The sequence below is a fragment of the Pinus tabuliformis genome, chromosome 3_2, assembly GCF_031772625.1.
Source record: "Pinus tabuliformis cultivar Carrire ecotype Pingquan chromosome 3_2, CPIR1, whole genome shotgun sequence".
Lineage (NCBI taxonomy): Eukaryota > Viridiplantae > Streptophyta > Pinopsida > Pinales > Pinaceae > Pinus > Pinus tabuliformis.
Genome location: NC_142302.1, coordinates 582514335 through 582532000, shown reverse-complemented (window position 1 = coordinate 582532000; position 17666 = coordinate 582514335). Strand labels below are relative to the sequence as shown.

Below are 17666 nucleotides of genomic sequence, written 5' to 3'. Positions count from 1 at the left end.
TTGGGGTAGCATCGGATGTGCTCTAGCCACGAAATTTGGTGGAGAGGTTGGGGCACATGAGATCTCCAATACCCAGAAATGGTTTGGAAAGATTCTAAACAGTTCAGGAGATATTAAAATAATTAATATTTTTAATGGAGTCCCTAAGTTTACAGTTCAGGAGATATTAAAATAATTAATATTTTTAATGGAGTCCCTAAGTCTAAACTTAGGGAAATTAAAATATTAATGTGTACTAATATGAAATTGTGTTAGAATGCTCCAAAAGACATGGATCAAGCCAAATCTAATCTTAGCCATTGATTAGGGACTTAATCTCGGTTGTTGATATGTCAACAGGAAAAGTATAAGAGGCTTAAGGGTCACTTGGAGAGGACACCAGAGTGATCAATCATTCTATTCTCTAGAGCGGAGTTTGCTAAGAGAGATAGAATTAGTGATCGGGAGTTGTAGCTGAGGGGCATTGAGTACAGAGAGACAGAGAAGTAGAGATAGTGTTGGGAGAGCAGTGCAGTAGCCGAGGAGAGTGACGCAAAACCAGTCAGGGCCAGGCAGAGGTAACCGGGAGCTGTGCAGAGCCTCAGAGAGGCCAGCGTCGCTGACGCAGACCCATCCGGGGTGACGCAGGGCCAGCACTGGGTAGAGAGGGGTTGACGTAGTCCAGAAAAGGCTGACGCTTGGGTTTCTAGGGCAGATTGGTGCTGAGGAGCTGCTGGAAGGATTATCCAGGGTTGCAGCCAGAAGATTTGTCTCAAACTGAGAGACATTACTGCCAAGGGAATTCTCTGTTGGGTAGGCCAATTCCAGCACCCAGATTGTACTATGATATTGCTTAATAAGAGAACCCTCAGATAGCTGCACCAGTTTTCCCACATTGAGTTTTTCCGGGGACATTAGTCGAAAAATAATGGTGTCATATGGTGTGATTGTTTATGTTTCCTTTAGTTGTTGATCTGTAATATGTTGAGCATGCACTAGTATTTAATTTCAGTATTTACATTGTAAATAACTTGTTAAGTAACATAATAAGTAGGTAGGAATAAATCAGATAAAGTGCATGGAGGGTTTCTAACTAAGTAGATTTAGAAACTTCAATAGATAGTGATGTGGAAGCTTCTGTCTAAATTCAACATTTAACATAATTTCTTCCACTCCTGCTTGTTCAAGCAATGTACAAAGGTTTTCTTTCCTTTTACTCTGTCAATGTCATAACCATAATCATGCAATCTTTCACAGATGTTCAACCCAGTGTTGCACAAAGCGCCCCCCCCCCCCCCGGTTCCAAGCCCCGAAGCGCGTCCCATATGGAAGCGCCTAGGAAGCTTCGTCGGAAGCGGCGGAAGCGCCTAGGAAGCTTCGTCGGAAGCGGCGCTTCCGAATTCGGAAGCGCCGCTTCGGCTTTTTTAGCCGCTTCCTGGAATTTCCGAAGCGCTGGACGGAAGCGCCGCTTCCATGCCTCCGAAGCGCGCTTCGTACAGCGCTTCGGGCCTCAGAAGCGCGGCGCTTCGGGCCTCAGAAGCGCGACGCTTCGGAGGAGGAAGCGCACGCTTCACGCACGCTTCCGTACGCTTCGGGCAAGCAGGCCGCGCGCAAGGGAAAAAGACACTTTTTTTTTAATTTTTTTTTAAGTTATGTTAACTTAGCATTAAGGGGGTGGGTTAGGGTGAGGTTAGAGTGAGGTTAAGGTGAGGAATGAAAAGAATAAAGCCCCCATTCATTCCTCATTTTCTCACTTTGAGTTTATGAGAGTTGGAGAAGAGAAGAGAGGAGAGGAGAAGAGAAGAGAGGAGAGCTTGGAGGAGTGAAGAAGGAGGAGCTAGGAGAAGGAGGAGGAGCTTGGAGCAAGAGCTTGGAGGACTTCATCTACAAGAGCTAAAGAGGTAAGTTCAAACCCCAAACTCCCTTATTTTTTTGACAATTTTTTTGTATTTTTCTCCTCTCTTTCCTACTCTTTCCCATTGTTTCTACTTGCTCCTTTATTTACAGGTTGTCCACCACCTATATCCATATTCCAAGATGGTGTTCTTTTGGCTTCTATGTATCATTCCACTCTTGGTTTTAATGATGGCAAAGGTGAATAGGAATAGAAGGGAAGAAACAGAAGAGGACAGTGGTGATGGTCCCAATATGAGTGACCCAATGTATGATGAGGAGGAAGGGGATGAACCTGAAGGGGACACTGAAACACAAGATGGGAAAGCTACATCAACACCCTTGTGGAACTATGTGACCAAACTTGATGGGGGAAAGGGTGGTGGATCTTACAAATTTGTGTGCCCTCATGGTTGTCATGGAGGAAAACCATATTGTGGTTCATATACCCGTCTGAGGAGGCATCTTTGTGGGGTGCTGGACAGTGATGAAAAAAAGGGTCCTGTGGGGGTACAAATTTGCCCAAACATTTCAACTGAAGAAAGAAGAAAATACATCCAAATAGAGATGGCTGCACAACAAAAAAACAAGAAACAAAAAACTCATTCTGAATCAAGTGCAACCTCTAAATTTGGTAGTTGCTCATCTCCTCATGGTACTTCTGCAAGCTCTGGAGGTAGAAGAACAATAGGGGATTTCCTTAATGTTGCTGGGAGGGATGATGTGGATGGAAAGATAGTCCGTTTTCTTTGTGCTTGCAGTGTACCATTCAATGTGCTTCGCTCTCCCTATTGGCATGAAATGGTAAAGGCCATCAATGAAGCCCCAAAAGGATACAAGGCCCCCAACTATGAGAAAGCTAGAACAGTGTTATTAGAAAGAAAAAAAGCTAAGGTTCAAAGAGCTTTGACACGTTTTACAAATGTGTGGGTAGATTCTGGGGTATCCATTGTATCAGATGGGTGGACAAATATTAGAAACCAACATTTGATAAATGTTCTTGGTGTTTCTTCTAGTGGTGCAGTATTTATTGCATGTCATGACTCCTCCTCCATCACTGCATCTGCACAAAACATTGCAGATCTCCTATTGAAATCAATCAAAGATGTTGGTCCGAATAATGTGGTTCAAGTGATCACAGATAATGAAGCAAATTGTAAGGCAGCAGGAAAAATTATTGAGCGTACTCATCCACACATCTTTTGGTCTGGGTGCCTGGTTCACACATTGAACCTTTTGATGCATGATATTGTGAAACACAAAGAATGTGGGTGGATTGTTGAGGTTTACAGGAGAGGGAAGCAGCTCATTAAATTCATCACAGGGCATACAAGGATAAACTACTTCTATGGCACTTACTCCAAGTTGCAGTTGCTTAAAATTGCAAAGACAAGATTTGCTAGTTATTACCTCACCTTTAAGCGGCTAGTGAAGGTGAGACAAGCTTTAACTAATCTGGTGTGTGTTGATTCATGGGATGAAATTAACACTGACATAGATGGTGCTAATGCAGTCAAGGACACTGTTCTTGACAGTTACTTTTGGGGACAGGTTAAATATGTTTTGCAATTCACCAAACCAATTTATTACATGATCAAGTTTGCAGATTCAGATCGACCAGTAATTGGGGAGGTGTATGAGAAAATGGATAGCACGTTGGGGCAGATTAAAGACATTGTTGAGCCTAGAGATACCACCTTGTACAATCATATTCGTGTAGAGGTGGAAAACCGATGGGAAATGCTTAATGTTCCATTGCATGCATTAGCATATGTTTTGACACCTAAATACTATCATCCATCATGGCTTTCAACACCAGCACCTGGGGGGGGGAAGCAAGAGAAAACCACACCAAGATCAAGAGGTTCACAAAAAATATATGGCTGCATTGAGTAAATTAATCCCTGATGAGGAGGAGGCTGCATTGGTACGGAGACAAGTGAGCAACTATACACTCAACACTGGTCCATTTGGGAGCATGCATGCAATCAAAGATCGAGAAACTATTTCTGCTCTTGAGTGGTGGAACATGCATGGAGGGGGTACTCCACTTCTACAAAGTTTGGCATTGCGGGAGCTATCACAGGTGGTAAACACTTCTTCTGTAGAGAGGTGTTGGAGCTCTTATTCTTTCATCCACAGTGTTAAAAGGAACAGGTTGAATTTAGACCGGGCAGAGAGCTTGGTTTATGTTCATTACAACTTGCGATTGTTGTCCCATTACTGTGAAGATGCAAAATCTAATAAAGACTTGTTGATTTGGGACAAGAATCCAGAGGAGCCCAATTTGGAGGATGGAGTGTTGTGATTAGAGCAATTAGAGGATGCTCTTATCCAGGTATGTCCATTGTGCTATGAATTTTCCAATTTTCCCTTATAAAGCATTTCTCTAATTCATGTTTTTAATTTTTTTGTTAACTAGTGTTTTTTTTTTTGCATGAATTTTTTGAGCGATTCCAGAAAACGCTTTGGCATCCCCGCTTCCAAAAAACGCTCCCGCTTCGTGCAACATTGGTTCAACCACTTAATGCTGAAATCTCACGGGCATTGTAATAAACTTTACACGTGCTGAAAAAAGAAAATAATACTTTCAAGCAAGCATTGGAATTAGAAAACACCACACTTGGGAATAGAGTAGGCATGCATTTGAAATAAAAAAAACCCTGCCATGACTGAATGAACAGTAATGTGTGTAGCAAATTTAATTGTCCTACATCATAATGAAAGAACTGATAAAAGTTGCTCAACTATCAATGCCAAAACAACATGGATGAAAGATTATAGTACAAAAAAGACTTCAACACTAAACATAAAAAAACAAACTCCATCATATCTTCAAAATGTTTGCACACTTCAAAGATAAGAAAAATAATGAAAATATATAACACAGAGCTCAAGCAGCATATCATTAAAAATTATATGCAATATCATATAAAGTTAAATGGATTGTAACCATAATAATTTATAAGGCAGTTTGGATTCTGGAAATATATATTTTTTTATATGAATTTTTTTAGGATAAGCACTTCTACAAATAAAAGCAGAACGGTGTTTCAAACAAGCAATATAAACGATGTGTTCATCAAGACTGGCATACGATACTTATAGTTATAATAGCAACTGGCAGACTTTATTTTATTGGTTGTCATTGAAATCCATCACATTCAAACACTTAAGAATAACTATTAAAATTAACAAGTTGAAATAAAAGCCGAAGTTATCATATACCTCAGCCTCTTCCTTACTCATTCCTTCTTTCCATGCCTGATCAAGAAAACCGTATAGGTAGCTTGAACCAGATCCTATAAAGATGAAATGAAAACAAAGCAGTTTTAGCATCTTACAATAAAAGATCAATATTGGCCTCAACATGTGTAAGATAAATGATTGCATAGTTGTGACCACAGCAGCAGAAGCTTTTAAATAATTTTGCTTTTAAGTGTCAGTCACCAGCTCAAATTCAAATCAGAAAACTAGAATAATTTTTGCTTGCCATTTCTAATTTTAACTTTCCTTTAACAATCCTAAGCATGAGGATAGATTAAAATGGATGCATTTCCATTTATTCCCCAGACAAGGACATAATCAAAGTGAATTAAAAAAATTTACAAACTTGTGCAACAAATCAGAATCCATAATATTGTCCTCTAGCTCAATTAATTCTTTTCCTATAACATTTATATTGGTTAGGACATTATTTATTGTCTTCGCCTTCAGAGTAAAGCTCAGCCATAGGTCCAGCTGGAGTGACATACTTTAGATAGCTTTTTATCTCTCCTCACTTTTCTTAGTTGTTTTTAATTTTTTTAAGTTTATTATTTATGGGAAAAGTATCTACCACTCTATAATTGAGTGCAACTTACATGCTGACTTGTCTTTCAATCTCATTGATTGTTATTCTAGTCATTCATGAACATTAGTACAATTTCTATTTCAATTCTTAAATGTTGGGGCACTCATTCAACAAATTAAAACCCAGCAGCAGTAATTTGGTAGAATTATAACTTCTGTCAACACTTGTTATGCTCTTGACCTGCGAGAATTCCAGAATACCAGAAATGCGAAGAAATATAACCCAGAACTGTCATGTCCCTTCCTAAATTAATTTGAAACAAGACTAATTATTGCATTTTGGGGCCAATTTTGGAGATAGTGGAGCCTATTCAATTTTTATTAGGAGATTAGACTTAGGAAAGTTATTTTGTTGTGGTTAAATTATAAATGGGGGCCATCCACACTAGGGAAATACACACTCCCTAGTTCGGTTTGCATGGAGGTGGTTAAGTTTTGCATGTAGGTGGTTAAATGAGGGCCCACGATCGAGGTAAAATTGGAGGGAAAAGTGCCCAATGAAATCTATATAAAGAAGGTAGCTCTCCTCATTTCATTCATCTTATTGAAGTATATCGATTTCTCTTTGGTTGCTCGAGCTGCTTAGCCAAGTCACTCGTTGTTTAGCACGAGTTCTTCAGGCGAAGAGCTCACTCTTTCTGCGGGGGACTTCGAGTGCCACCATAGGAAGGTTTTCTTTATTTCTTCGGGAGGAGGATCACGTTGTAATTCCCAGTAGTAGCATTCTCTTCCAGGTTGTGCGTATTACTGGGGGACACAGTGGAGAGGAGGTCAAGTTCATTGGTCGTGCTTAGCAGTGGAGATTTGATGTGAGATTTTATGGAGAGGAGGCTAGGGAGGATTGTCAACATCTGGGAGAGTTTGGGAGCTGATTGAGCTTCTGGCTTGGCAGTGTGACTTTCGCACTACCTGGGCCAACGCAGAGGCAGTGTGTGGGAGCTCATTTGGTGGGTAGAGTATCAGCCCTTAAGGCTAACTTTTGTCGTGGAGGCTAGAGGAGATATTTGGAGTGGTGTTTGCTTCCATTTCAGAGCTTGGAGGAATTTGTGGTCATTCCTTGCAGGGCTTATTTCTGGAGTTGTTTGGAGGGCGTGGGCCATAGAAGAGGTCGAATTTGGGAGTTCAAAATCCGGCCAAACCATTTCTAGGTTTTTTTGGGTTTTGACAAGGATCCTAAATATAAAGTTTCAAAACTTTCTGAGCACCGAAGATGGGGTTTTCAGCCATATCTACGCAGCAGACAGTGTAGAATTGTTGGGGATTGCACAATGCCTTTGGGGGTCGATTTTCGGAAGTCCAAATCGGGCCAAACCCTTTATAGGTTTTTGTGGGTTTTGGCCAAGGAGTTTGTGGCTGAAGTTTCATCAATTTCTGATCACCGGAGGCGGGGTTTCTTGTAGCTCTTTTCCAACCAACAATTGTAGTTACTAGGAGATAGCGTAGAGCATTAGAGGAGCAGTTGTTTCCAACATTGAGATTACTATTTGACACTTCGGTTCTATCAAGCTTGCCCTTGAGGCAAGTCCAGGTGGATTCCTCCATACTATTGTACTTGCTTCATTGATTAATAAAATGGCCTAGTTGGTTCTTAATTCCAGAGTTTTTATGATCATTTGTTGATTGTTTAAAAATTTTGTGTTGTAAATCGTTTTTGCTTTGTATATCACTATTTGTTTAAGTTTGGAACATTACAGTGGTATCAAAGCATGATCTTGGCCCAGTTGTGGTAACTAGTAAGATCATGGGAGATTTGGGCATGTATGCACAATGACGAGTTACACCTTACACCACCCATGGCTCAAGGGAGATCCAGTATGTAGGAATTCTGGGGTGGAATCGGCTAGAACGATGAGAGGTTGGCTCAGTTGAGGAAGGTGTCATACCAGATCCATCCTTGTCCTACTCCTTACAGCAGAGACACTCTAGGTGCACAAGTCGTGGGAGTACAACCGTCTACACCAAGTGGGGAAAGCCGACAAAATTTGGGCACCAGATCTCCTGAAAAAGAGCAGGATGACAGCGACAATTAGAGGGTGAGACCAGGGGGCGCTTTTGTTGGTGGAGACCTGGCTTTAGATATCAGGAGCCTAAGGAGGAGGTTGACCATGATGCTGAGAGCCCACAGGATGGTGAGGTGCACATCGATCGACCCGATGCGGCGCAGGAGTCACCATTATTCGAGACCTCTTTGATAACCCCAGTTGACACCATAGTGGAGAGGATAGAGCCTACACATATAGAGCCATCTGTTGAGGAGGAGCCACCCATGGATGAGAAGCTGATAGTTGTTGAGGTATCTAGAGCTATCACTGAGTCTCCAGGTGATAGATACCCATGGTAGTTTCATCAGTTCCAGACCAACCTTCTAGCATTGAGAGAGAAGGTCACCACAGTACGAGAGGCCATTCTACAACAAAACGAGGAGCTGGAGGGCATGAGAGTGGTTTGTGCCGAGTCAACAGCCAAACTAACTCGCGTTGGGGAATAGTTGGATTCCCTAATGGTACCACTAGAGTGCACTTTAGAGCATCAGAGAAACCCTCTTCAGACATACATAGATGGGGCTTGTAGCGTCAGTAGTTTGCCTCTGCACCTTGGAGGGAGAGAGGCAAAGCCACTTCGACATATTTTATGTGTTGACCAGGCCGATGAGATGAGGCGACATGAGCAATGCAGGGTGCAACATTCGTCGAATGGAAGGCTTGTCCTACGTATGAGAGTTTGTACATTCAATCCCTCTCTTGGGGTTGGATGGTGAGAGATTCTGAGTTGGTACCCGGTGCAGTGGGCTATGGAGATGGTAGTGGACCGACATGAAGCTCAGCAGGAGCTTTCATGCATTGGGGTATCGGAAGCCCAAACTAGCATTAGGATCCAGGTGGGACTACCTATCATTCCCCAGATATGCCGGTTGACTGTGACCGTGGTGGTGTATTTAGCGTAGCGACTGAGCACACACATTCGCTAAGGGAGTTTTGGCTAGTACAACGGCCAACCAGTTTGTGGGTAGACTCCTTGAGTTGTCTTGGTATGACAATTGTGCATGGGATCACACGATGATCACCATACTTTGGCAGGAGTTTGTCAGAGGAGGTGGCACCGATAGGCCACCTGACAATACCTTGCATGGAGCTAGGGATTCTTCACATTTGTGTGGGGCATGGAGGACATGGAGGAGCAGAGCAGTGGTGGAATTGTTACTAGTACCGAGGGAGATTCACTTCTTGGGTCCCTCAAGGAGGATTTGGAAGGCAGATCCCCTCATCAGAGAGCATAGTGATGCAATGGTGGAGGTGATGATACAGGTCGGGTGCAGGCCGACGCATTGTTGATTTGGGGTAGCATCAGATGTACTCTAGCCAAGAAAATTGGTGGAGAGGCTAAAGTGCATGAGATCTCCAAGACCCAGAAATGGTTTGGGCAGATTCTACCCGATTAAGGAGATATTAAAATAATTAATATTTTTAATGGAGTTCCTAAGTCTAAAATTAGGAAAAATAAAATATTAATGGGTATTAATATAATATTGGTTTAGAAGGTTCTAAAGGACATGGATCAAGCCAAATCTAATCTTAGTCGTTGATTAGAGATGTATTCTCGGTCGTTGAAGGACCAACAAGAAAAGTATAAGAGGAGGCTTGAGGGTCAGTTGGAGAATATACCAGAGTGATTAGTCATTCGATTTTCTAGAGCGACGTTTGCTAAGAGAAATCGAATTAGTGATCAAAGTTGTAGCGAGGGGCAAAGAGGCAAAGATAGTGTCGGAAGCCCAACGCAGAAGCAGAGAGGCAGACACAAAGCCAGAGGGAACCACGCAAAGGCTAGAAGGGACTACGCAGAGGCTAGAAGGGCCTGCGTCATCCAAGCAGAGGCTGCAGGAGTGATGCAGAGGGCCAGAGAGGCTGCGTAGAGCCTCAGAGGGCTGACACAGAGGCCAGGAGGGCTGATGCAGTGCTTTAGATTGTGTTGGAGAGCGTCTCGTGGGGCAGACTTTCCGAATATCTGCTTCCGAAGAGAGGTATTACTGCGAGATTTGTTTATCTCTATCCGGTGATCTAGTTGGCACCCAGTGTACTCAGAAAAGCTACTTAATAATAAAAACCCTCAGAACTATTGCAACGGTTTTCCCAAGTTGGGTTTTTCCAGGCACGATTATCCAAAAATAACAATGTCACTTGTGTGTTTGTCTATTTCTTTCAGTTGTTGATCTGCAGATGGTTGAGACTGTATTGTGTTTATTTCAATGGTTATATGGTTAGATAACTTGTTAGTAATTAAACAAGTAGGTGAAATAAACCAGAGAATACAGATAAAATTTCTAACTGGTAATACTTAGAAATTTCAACATGGTATTAGAGCATTGCAAACCATAGGAGAGCTGAAACAATGGTTCCGAGTGACAAAAGTTGTTCCTAGCAGAAAGAAGCAGTGAAGCATTGACGCAGAGGGCCTGCGTCATTAGTTCGAGCCAGAAAGAGCCCAATGCAGAGGCTAAGGCAGAACAGGCTCGCGAAGAGCCACGCAAAGACCAAAAGGGTTAACACAGTTGGCCAAGGGAGCAAATTAGCCTTGTCGGGATTGCGCAGAGCCTAGAGGCTCAGTTCTTCAGCTGTTTGGGCATAGGAAGTTGTGGGCAGATCAGAGAGAGTGAAGCTGGTGGGGTGTTGTTGCTACCGAGACAGAACAATACCTAACGGGGCAAAACCAAGGTAGAGGGAGTCGCTACCTAGGCGAATTTCTTGCCAAGAAATCTAGATTAGTGTTGCAGGTGCATAGGAGATCGAAGAGGTGAGACTCAACGATTGGCAAGTGGATTTCCAGGAGGGAAATTGAGACTCAGAGGGAGTCTAGTAGAGAACTTCCAGGAGGGAAGTAGCGACTCAAAGGGAGTTGCAGAGAGAACTTCCAGAGGGAAGTAGAGACTCAGAGGAGTCGAAAGGAAGAGCAGAGAGATGGCCATGAATGGACTGAGGGATCAGGATAAGCTGGACGGGGTGTCCAACTTTGTCATCTGGAAGGCCAGGATCTTGTCCATTCTAGATAGACATCGCATCAAGGCCTTCGCCTTGAGAACCGTGGCTATCCCAGTCAACCCAGCTGACAATGAAAGGTATGAGGATGCAATGGCCAAGGCGAAATGTATCATACTTGATGGGGTCAAGGATCATGTGGTCCAGCATATTGCCGAGAAGGAGACGGCAAAGGAAATGTGGGACACCTTGAAGACATTGTATCAAGGCACTTTCGTGCAGAGGAAGATGCTACCGGAGAATCAGCTGCAGTCGTACCAGATGTAGAAGGGGGAGCAGATAGATCACTTCCTCGACAGGTTACAGGAGATCCGGGACCAACTAACTTCCATATGGGCCACGCTGGATTAGGAGTTGATGGTGAGGGCCGCCCTAAACGTAGTCTCCGAGGAGTGGGAGACATTCGTCCAGAGAATTTTGGGCAGAGCGAATCTTCCAGGATGGGAAGAATTGTGGGCAGCTCTTCGCCAAGAAGAGATCAGACGGCTGACTAAGACGAGAAGTAACAACGAAGGAGCCCGAGTCAAGAAAGAGGAGGAAGAGGATGCAGCTCTGGCATCTACGGGGAAGCAGGAGAAGAGGAAGAAAAAGGACCTCTCCGAGTGTAAGTGCTTCAACTGTGGGGAACTGGGGCATTATGCGAACCAGTGTCCAAGGAAGAAGAATAAGGTAGAGGCGTCTAACTCCAAGGCAGCACCAGCGAAGCCGGAAAAGGAGGTAGAGGAGGATGACGATTGTACCATGAGTGCTCATGTACCTCTAGAGAAGAGGTGGGGAGACATCGAATTGTAGTCAGGAAGACTACAAGCGATGAGGGGCAGGATCCTTGAGGTACCCAAAATCTTGGATCATACCTAGCTACGGGAGGCCCGAAGTGAGAGTAACAGGATGGCGGATGTCGGTAGAAACAGATGTGGATGAAGCGGCAGAGGGTGCTGCAGTGTAGTAGTCCCAGGTAGCGCAGAGAGGGTTGCAGCAGTGCGAGAGGCAAAAAGGAAGTTGCAGCAGTGCAGGATGGCACAAAGAGGTTTGCAGGGGTGCGAGAAGCATAGAGTTGTTGCAGCAACACAGAGGCAGTAGAGGAAGCAGGAGATAGTGACAGAGAGAGCTTCAGCATCGAGAGCGGGAGCGCTTCTAGCCTGACGAGGATGTCAGTAGTTGGGTGGATCAGTTACTTACTTCTCAATAACTGAGTTGTAATGCAGTAGCAGTAGCAGTAGCACGATGCAGCATGATGAGGGAGAACTACAGTGCAGATGCAGTGTTGGGAGAAAGGACCAGCAGCAGCACAAATGCAGAGGGAGTTGTCGTACGGATGTAGCAATGGCAGTGGCAAAGCCATGGGCAGCAGTGCAGAGGATGTTGGGCGGGGAGGCCTAGCATCAACACAAGTACTAGTGCCGTATAATCAGGATCATGCTCAGTGAGGAGTATTACTAGAGCACAGTGCTCGCTAAGAGGGAGTGTTGATTTGGGGTAGCATCGGATGTGCTCTAGCCATGAAAATTGGTGGAGAGGCTAAAGCACATGAGATCTCCAAGACCCAGAAATGGTTTGGGCAGATTCTACCCGGTTAAGGAGATATTAAAGTAATTAATATTTTTAATGGAGTTCCTAAGTCTAAACTTAGGAAAAATAAAATACTAATGGGTATTGATATAAAACTAGGCTAGAAGGTTCCAAAGGACATGGATCAAGCCAAATCTAATCTTAGCCTTTGATTAGAGATGTAATCTCAGTCGTTGAAATACCCGCAGGAAAAGTATAAGAGGAGGCTTGAGGGTCAATTGGAGAATACACCAGAGTGATCAGTCATTCGATTTTCTAGAGCAAGGTTTGCTAAGAGAAATCGAATTAGTGATCAAAGTTGCAGCAAGGGGCAGTGAGTATGAGGCAGATAGGCAGAGATGGTGTCGGAAGACCAACGCAGAAGCAGAGGCAAACACAGAGCCAAAGGGAGCCACGTAAAGGCTAGCAGGGACTGTGCAAAGGCTAGAAGGGCTTGCGTCATCCACGCAGAGGCTAGAGGAGTGACGCAGAGGGCCAGAGAGGTTGCACAGAACCTCAAAGGGTTGATGCAAAGGCCAGGAGGGCTGACACAGTGCTTCAAATTGTGCTGGAGAGGGTTTCATGGGGCAGAATTGCTGAATATCTGCTTCCAAAGAGAGGTATTACTGCCAGATTTGTTTATCTCTGTCGCGTGAGCTAGTTGGCACCCAGTGTACTCAGAAAAGCTGCTTAATAATAAAAACCCTCAGAACTGCTACACCAGTTTTTCCAGGAACAATTGTCCAAAAATAACGGTGTCACTTGTTTGTTTGTCTATTTCTTTCAGTTGTTGATCTGTAGATGGTTGAGAGTGTATTGTGTTTATTTCAGTGTTTCTATGGTTAAATAAATTGTTAGTAATTAAACAAGTAGACAAAATAAACCAGAGAATACAGATAAAATTTCTAACGGGTAATACTTAGAAATTTCAACACGCATATCGACACAGCTTTAGGCCATCACATCCAGGGATGGGTAGGAGCATCTAGCGTGGAGCAGTGGTCTGCGGATGGGCATGGTAACGCATGGGGGTATGTTGTAGTATGTTGGACTACATTGCGGACTGGGAGTGCCTCACATTGCATTGAATACATGTAGTGACACAGAACGGTAGAGGATTGTATAGCCATAGTCGGGAGTATCCAGTGGTGTACAGGGACAGGTTGTCGCGTGCAGTGGCATGTTGAGGAGTGTAGCTATACTGGGTGGTATGCAGTGGCAGATGATGCGCGCACAGCGTGCCCTTGGAGTGTTGCCTCCCAGGAGTCTTATGGACAGGGGCACTGCATGTACCATTGGATGCATCCCACCTAGGATCAATGAGGACATTGTTGAGCATATGGGGACACCATGTTTAGTGGCTACAGGGCTTCATGGGAGTTATCAACAGATCCGAGACAGAATGGGGTCCGTCCGTAGGATTACTCTTGAGCATTCTAGCAGACTCTTGATCATACACGTCCTTCGTCAGTATTGTTTACAGTTGCAGAGTGTTTTTTTGTTGCCCCTTGACAATCTCCATTCAAGAAACAGGGCTTGGGAGGCTCACCCTAGGCAGTTGGATGAGACACCTTGTCTCATGAGCCGAGAGGAGACTCTTCAGTTGAGACACTTGGTAGGTGCACAAATTGACAGTTACAAGCTTGGGGATGACATTGTTGATTGTCAAGGTAGCATATGTTACACCCCTAGGCTCACACTTGGGGAGGTGACCAAGGGGGATTTACATGGTGTTTTTCAGTTCAACAACTCAAGGCGTTAGGTGAGCATGAGGTGCGGAGGACAATAGTCTTTGTTCTCAGGATGATGCCTAGGCTACCAGCAGTACCTGGGCACATCATGAGGATCTGGGATAGCAAATTTCGCTATATGATTTGGCAAGCACAGAGCAGCTGGATATTCGCGGCACAGGTTCTTGATGCTCAATGTCTACCTATTAGATACCTACAGGAGACAAAGACAGGGCACAAAGGGGTCCCAACAACTAGCAGCATAATACAGCAACAGGCAAAGAGGATTTGGGGTTGTGGACCTCTAGTATGGTTATGGGATCCAAGGATCCAGTGGATTGGTGGGATACTCCACTCCTTAGTGAGCCTGGTCAGAATAACATGGAAACTAACTCATTCACAGGCAAACACATGAGAAGTCACCAAAACCCTCACCATAGGGCGACACAGATTTTTTCTCAGGAATGGGGCGAGCCATGAGGGAATAGGCATTGGCACTACTGAGGCGCTTTGGCAAGTTGGGCCTAACCTCGATCATCACATGGATTGTGGACGAGAGTTATGTGAGAGGAGGTTATGGCACAAGCATGCTAGACAATTAGTGATGACCAGAGTGTCACAAGGTCAATAGGATAGTTTCTTGCTACACTAGGTAGGGGGCCATAGCATCATAGTACTTAGTGTTTCAGCTACCCATAGGGGTGAGCTGGTCTCTACAAGAGAGGGCCATCCAAATTTTCCACGAGGTTTTCGTGATTCATTGATGGCGTGGGAGACTTCATCAGCATGGCAAGGGGGCCAAAAAGAGGATTTCAGGAGGAGATCATGCAGGAAAGGCTTCATTAGCATGGGGATTGAGTTGTATCTTTAGGGGCCCACAATCAAAGCGCATGATGTGGACTATTCGGTAGGACAACTTCATGAGGATTTGGACAAAGTTTTACATCGACAGGATGCTCTACTTATTAGCAGTAGACAGAGGGGTTCTAACGCCCCTATCTAGCAGGATAGTGAGTGGAGCAAGGGGTGCTCCACGTTGATCAAGTTGGCTTAGGATCTTGGTATCGAGGGACTCCTTCACTATAGGATAGTGAAGTGATAAATGACGATCCAATGGCATATTTGGGACCTTGGTGCAGTTTATGGCAATAGTGGGAATCCACCGTCAGAGAGGACACTTGTTCAAGCACTGCTTGAGGACAAGCAATTTTTGGTGCATTGGAGGAGCTTGTCGGATGAAGATGCTACTTCGGAGGGTGAGCACATACTTGAGCATCTAGCACTGAAGTTGCTTGAGGACAAGCAACATTTGGGAGGGGAGGATTGTCATGTCCCTTCTTAAATTAATTTGAAACAAGACTAATTATTGCATTTTGGGGCCAATTTTGGAGATAGTGGGGCCTATTCGATTTATATTAGGAGATTATACTTAAGAAAGTTATTTTTTTGTGGTTATATTACATATGGGGGCCACCCACACTAGAGAAATACAAACTCCCTAGTTTGTTTTGCATGGAGGTGGTTAAGTGAGAGCCCACGATGGAGGTAAAATTGGACGGAAAAGTGTTCCACGAAATCGATATAAAGCAGGTAGTTCTCCTCATTTCATTCATCTTATTGGAGTATATTGATTTCTCTTTGGTTGCTCGAGCTACTAAGCCGAGTCACTGGTTGTTTAGCACGATTTTTTCAGGCAAAGGGCTCACCCCTATCTTTGAGGGACTTCAAGTGCCACCCTACGAAGGTTTTCTTCATTTCATCAAGAGGAGGATCACATTGTGATTCCCAGCAGTAGCATTCCTTCCCGGTTGTGCATATTACTGGGGGACACAGTGGGGAGGAGGTCGAGTTCATTGGTGGTGCTTAGCAGTGAATATTTGATGTGAGATTTTCTGGAGAGGAGGCTAGGGAGGATTGTCAGCATCTGGGAGAGTTTGGGAGCTGATTGAGCTTCTGGCTTGGCAGTGTGACTTTTGCACTACTTGGGCAAGCACAAAGGCAGTGTGTGGTAACTCATTTGGTGGGTAGAGTATGAGTCCTTGAGGATGAGCTTTGCCGTGGAGGTTAGAGGAGATATTTGGAGTGGTGTTTACTTCCACTTCAGAGCCTAGAGGAGGACTTTGTGGTCATTCCTTGCAAGGCGTATTTCTGGAGTTGTTTGGAGGGTGTGGGCCACAGAAGAGGTCAAATTTGGGAGTTCAAAATTCGGTCAAACCATTTCTGGGTTTCTCTGGGTTTTTGACAAGGATCCCAAATATAAAGTTTCAAAATTTTCTGAGCACCGAAGTGGGGTTTTCAGTTGTATCTTTGCAGCAGACAGTGTAGAATTGTGATTACACAATGCCTTTGGGGATTGATTTTGGGAAGTCCAAATCGGGCCAAACCATTTATGGATTTTTGTGGGTTTTGGCCAAGCAGTTTGTGGCTGAAGTTTCATCACTTTCTGAGCACTGGAGGCAGGGTTTCTTGCAGCTCCTTTCCAACCAACAGTTGTAGACTTGTAGTTACTAGGATACAGTGCAGAGCATTAGAGGAGCAGTTCTTTCCAGCATTGAGATTACTATTTGACCCCTGGGTTCTGTCAAGCTTTCCCTTGAGGCAAGCCCAGGTGCATTCATCCATACTATTATACTTGCTCCATTGATTAAAAAAATGGGTCAGCTGGTTCTTAATTCTAGAGTTTTTATGAGCATTTGTTGATTATTTAAAAAAATTGTGCTATAAATCGTTTTTTCTTTGCATCTCACTATTTATTTAAGTTTGGAACATTACAAGAGCACAGAATAAAATGAGAAAAACAGCAAGTATTTTACTATTCAGAAATAGATTCAATGTTCACTTGCCTCTTTTAGGGGCCAAACCTCCAACAGAGCAAAGCTCGATTACAATAAGACTCGATGATCTTTCCTTTACTAACTAAGACTATTTATAGCTAAATGACATCCAAAACCCTAACTACTAGTGTTCCCTTGCATAACACGAGCTAACCACTTCATTTATTAACTATGGCCCATTCACAACTAACTGTGGTCCATTTTCTCTAATGCCGGTCAACCACTTACAATTATTAATGCGGACTTTATTTACTCTCTAACTAACTATGACTATGACTATGACTCGACCCATTGGGCTTATTACATAAATAAAGGGGTTAGGATTGGACCCTAACATGCCCTCCCCCCATCAAAAACAACCTTGTCCTCAAGGCTGAAGCTGCAGAAACTGCTGAAGAATAGTTGTTGGTTCCCAAGTCACATCTTCTGGAGGTGTCTTTCCACTTCACGAGGACTTCCTTGATCGTGCGGCCGCAAAGATGTCTTTCACGGGTATCGAGGACCTGTTCTAGTTGGAGCCAGAGTGAGCCTTCCTCATCCAATTTGGGTAGACTATTCCCCACCACTTTCTTGAGGCATGATACATGGAAGACCTGATGGATTTTTGAAGTTGGTGGCAAGGCCAGTTTGTAGGTGACTGCTCCAATGCGCTTAAGTATTTGATAAGGTCCATAGAATTTTGGTGCTAGTTTCTAGCAGCCCTTTTCTTTGAGAGATGTTTGCTTATATGGTTGCAGTCGCAGGAATACCTGATCCCCTTCATGAAATGTGCGCTCGAAACGACGCTGGTCTACCTGTTG

General features: G+C 43.9%; 1 protein-coding gene across 2 annotated transcripts in view; it reads right to left on the bottom strand.

Moving 5' to 3' along the window:
- The window catches only part of LOC149181897 (proteasome subunit beta type-6-like), a 271961-nt gene that overhangs the window by 65677 nt on the left and 188618 nt on the right, over positions 1–17666 (bottom strand). For both annotated transcript variants that reach the window (XM_089416713.1, XM_089416714.1), the window contains exon 7: positions 5101–5174. In XM_089416713.1, the coding sequence (XP_089272839.1) occupies positions 5101–5174 (74 nt within the window). The remainder of the gene's footprint in view (positions 1–5100; positions 5175–17666) is intronic.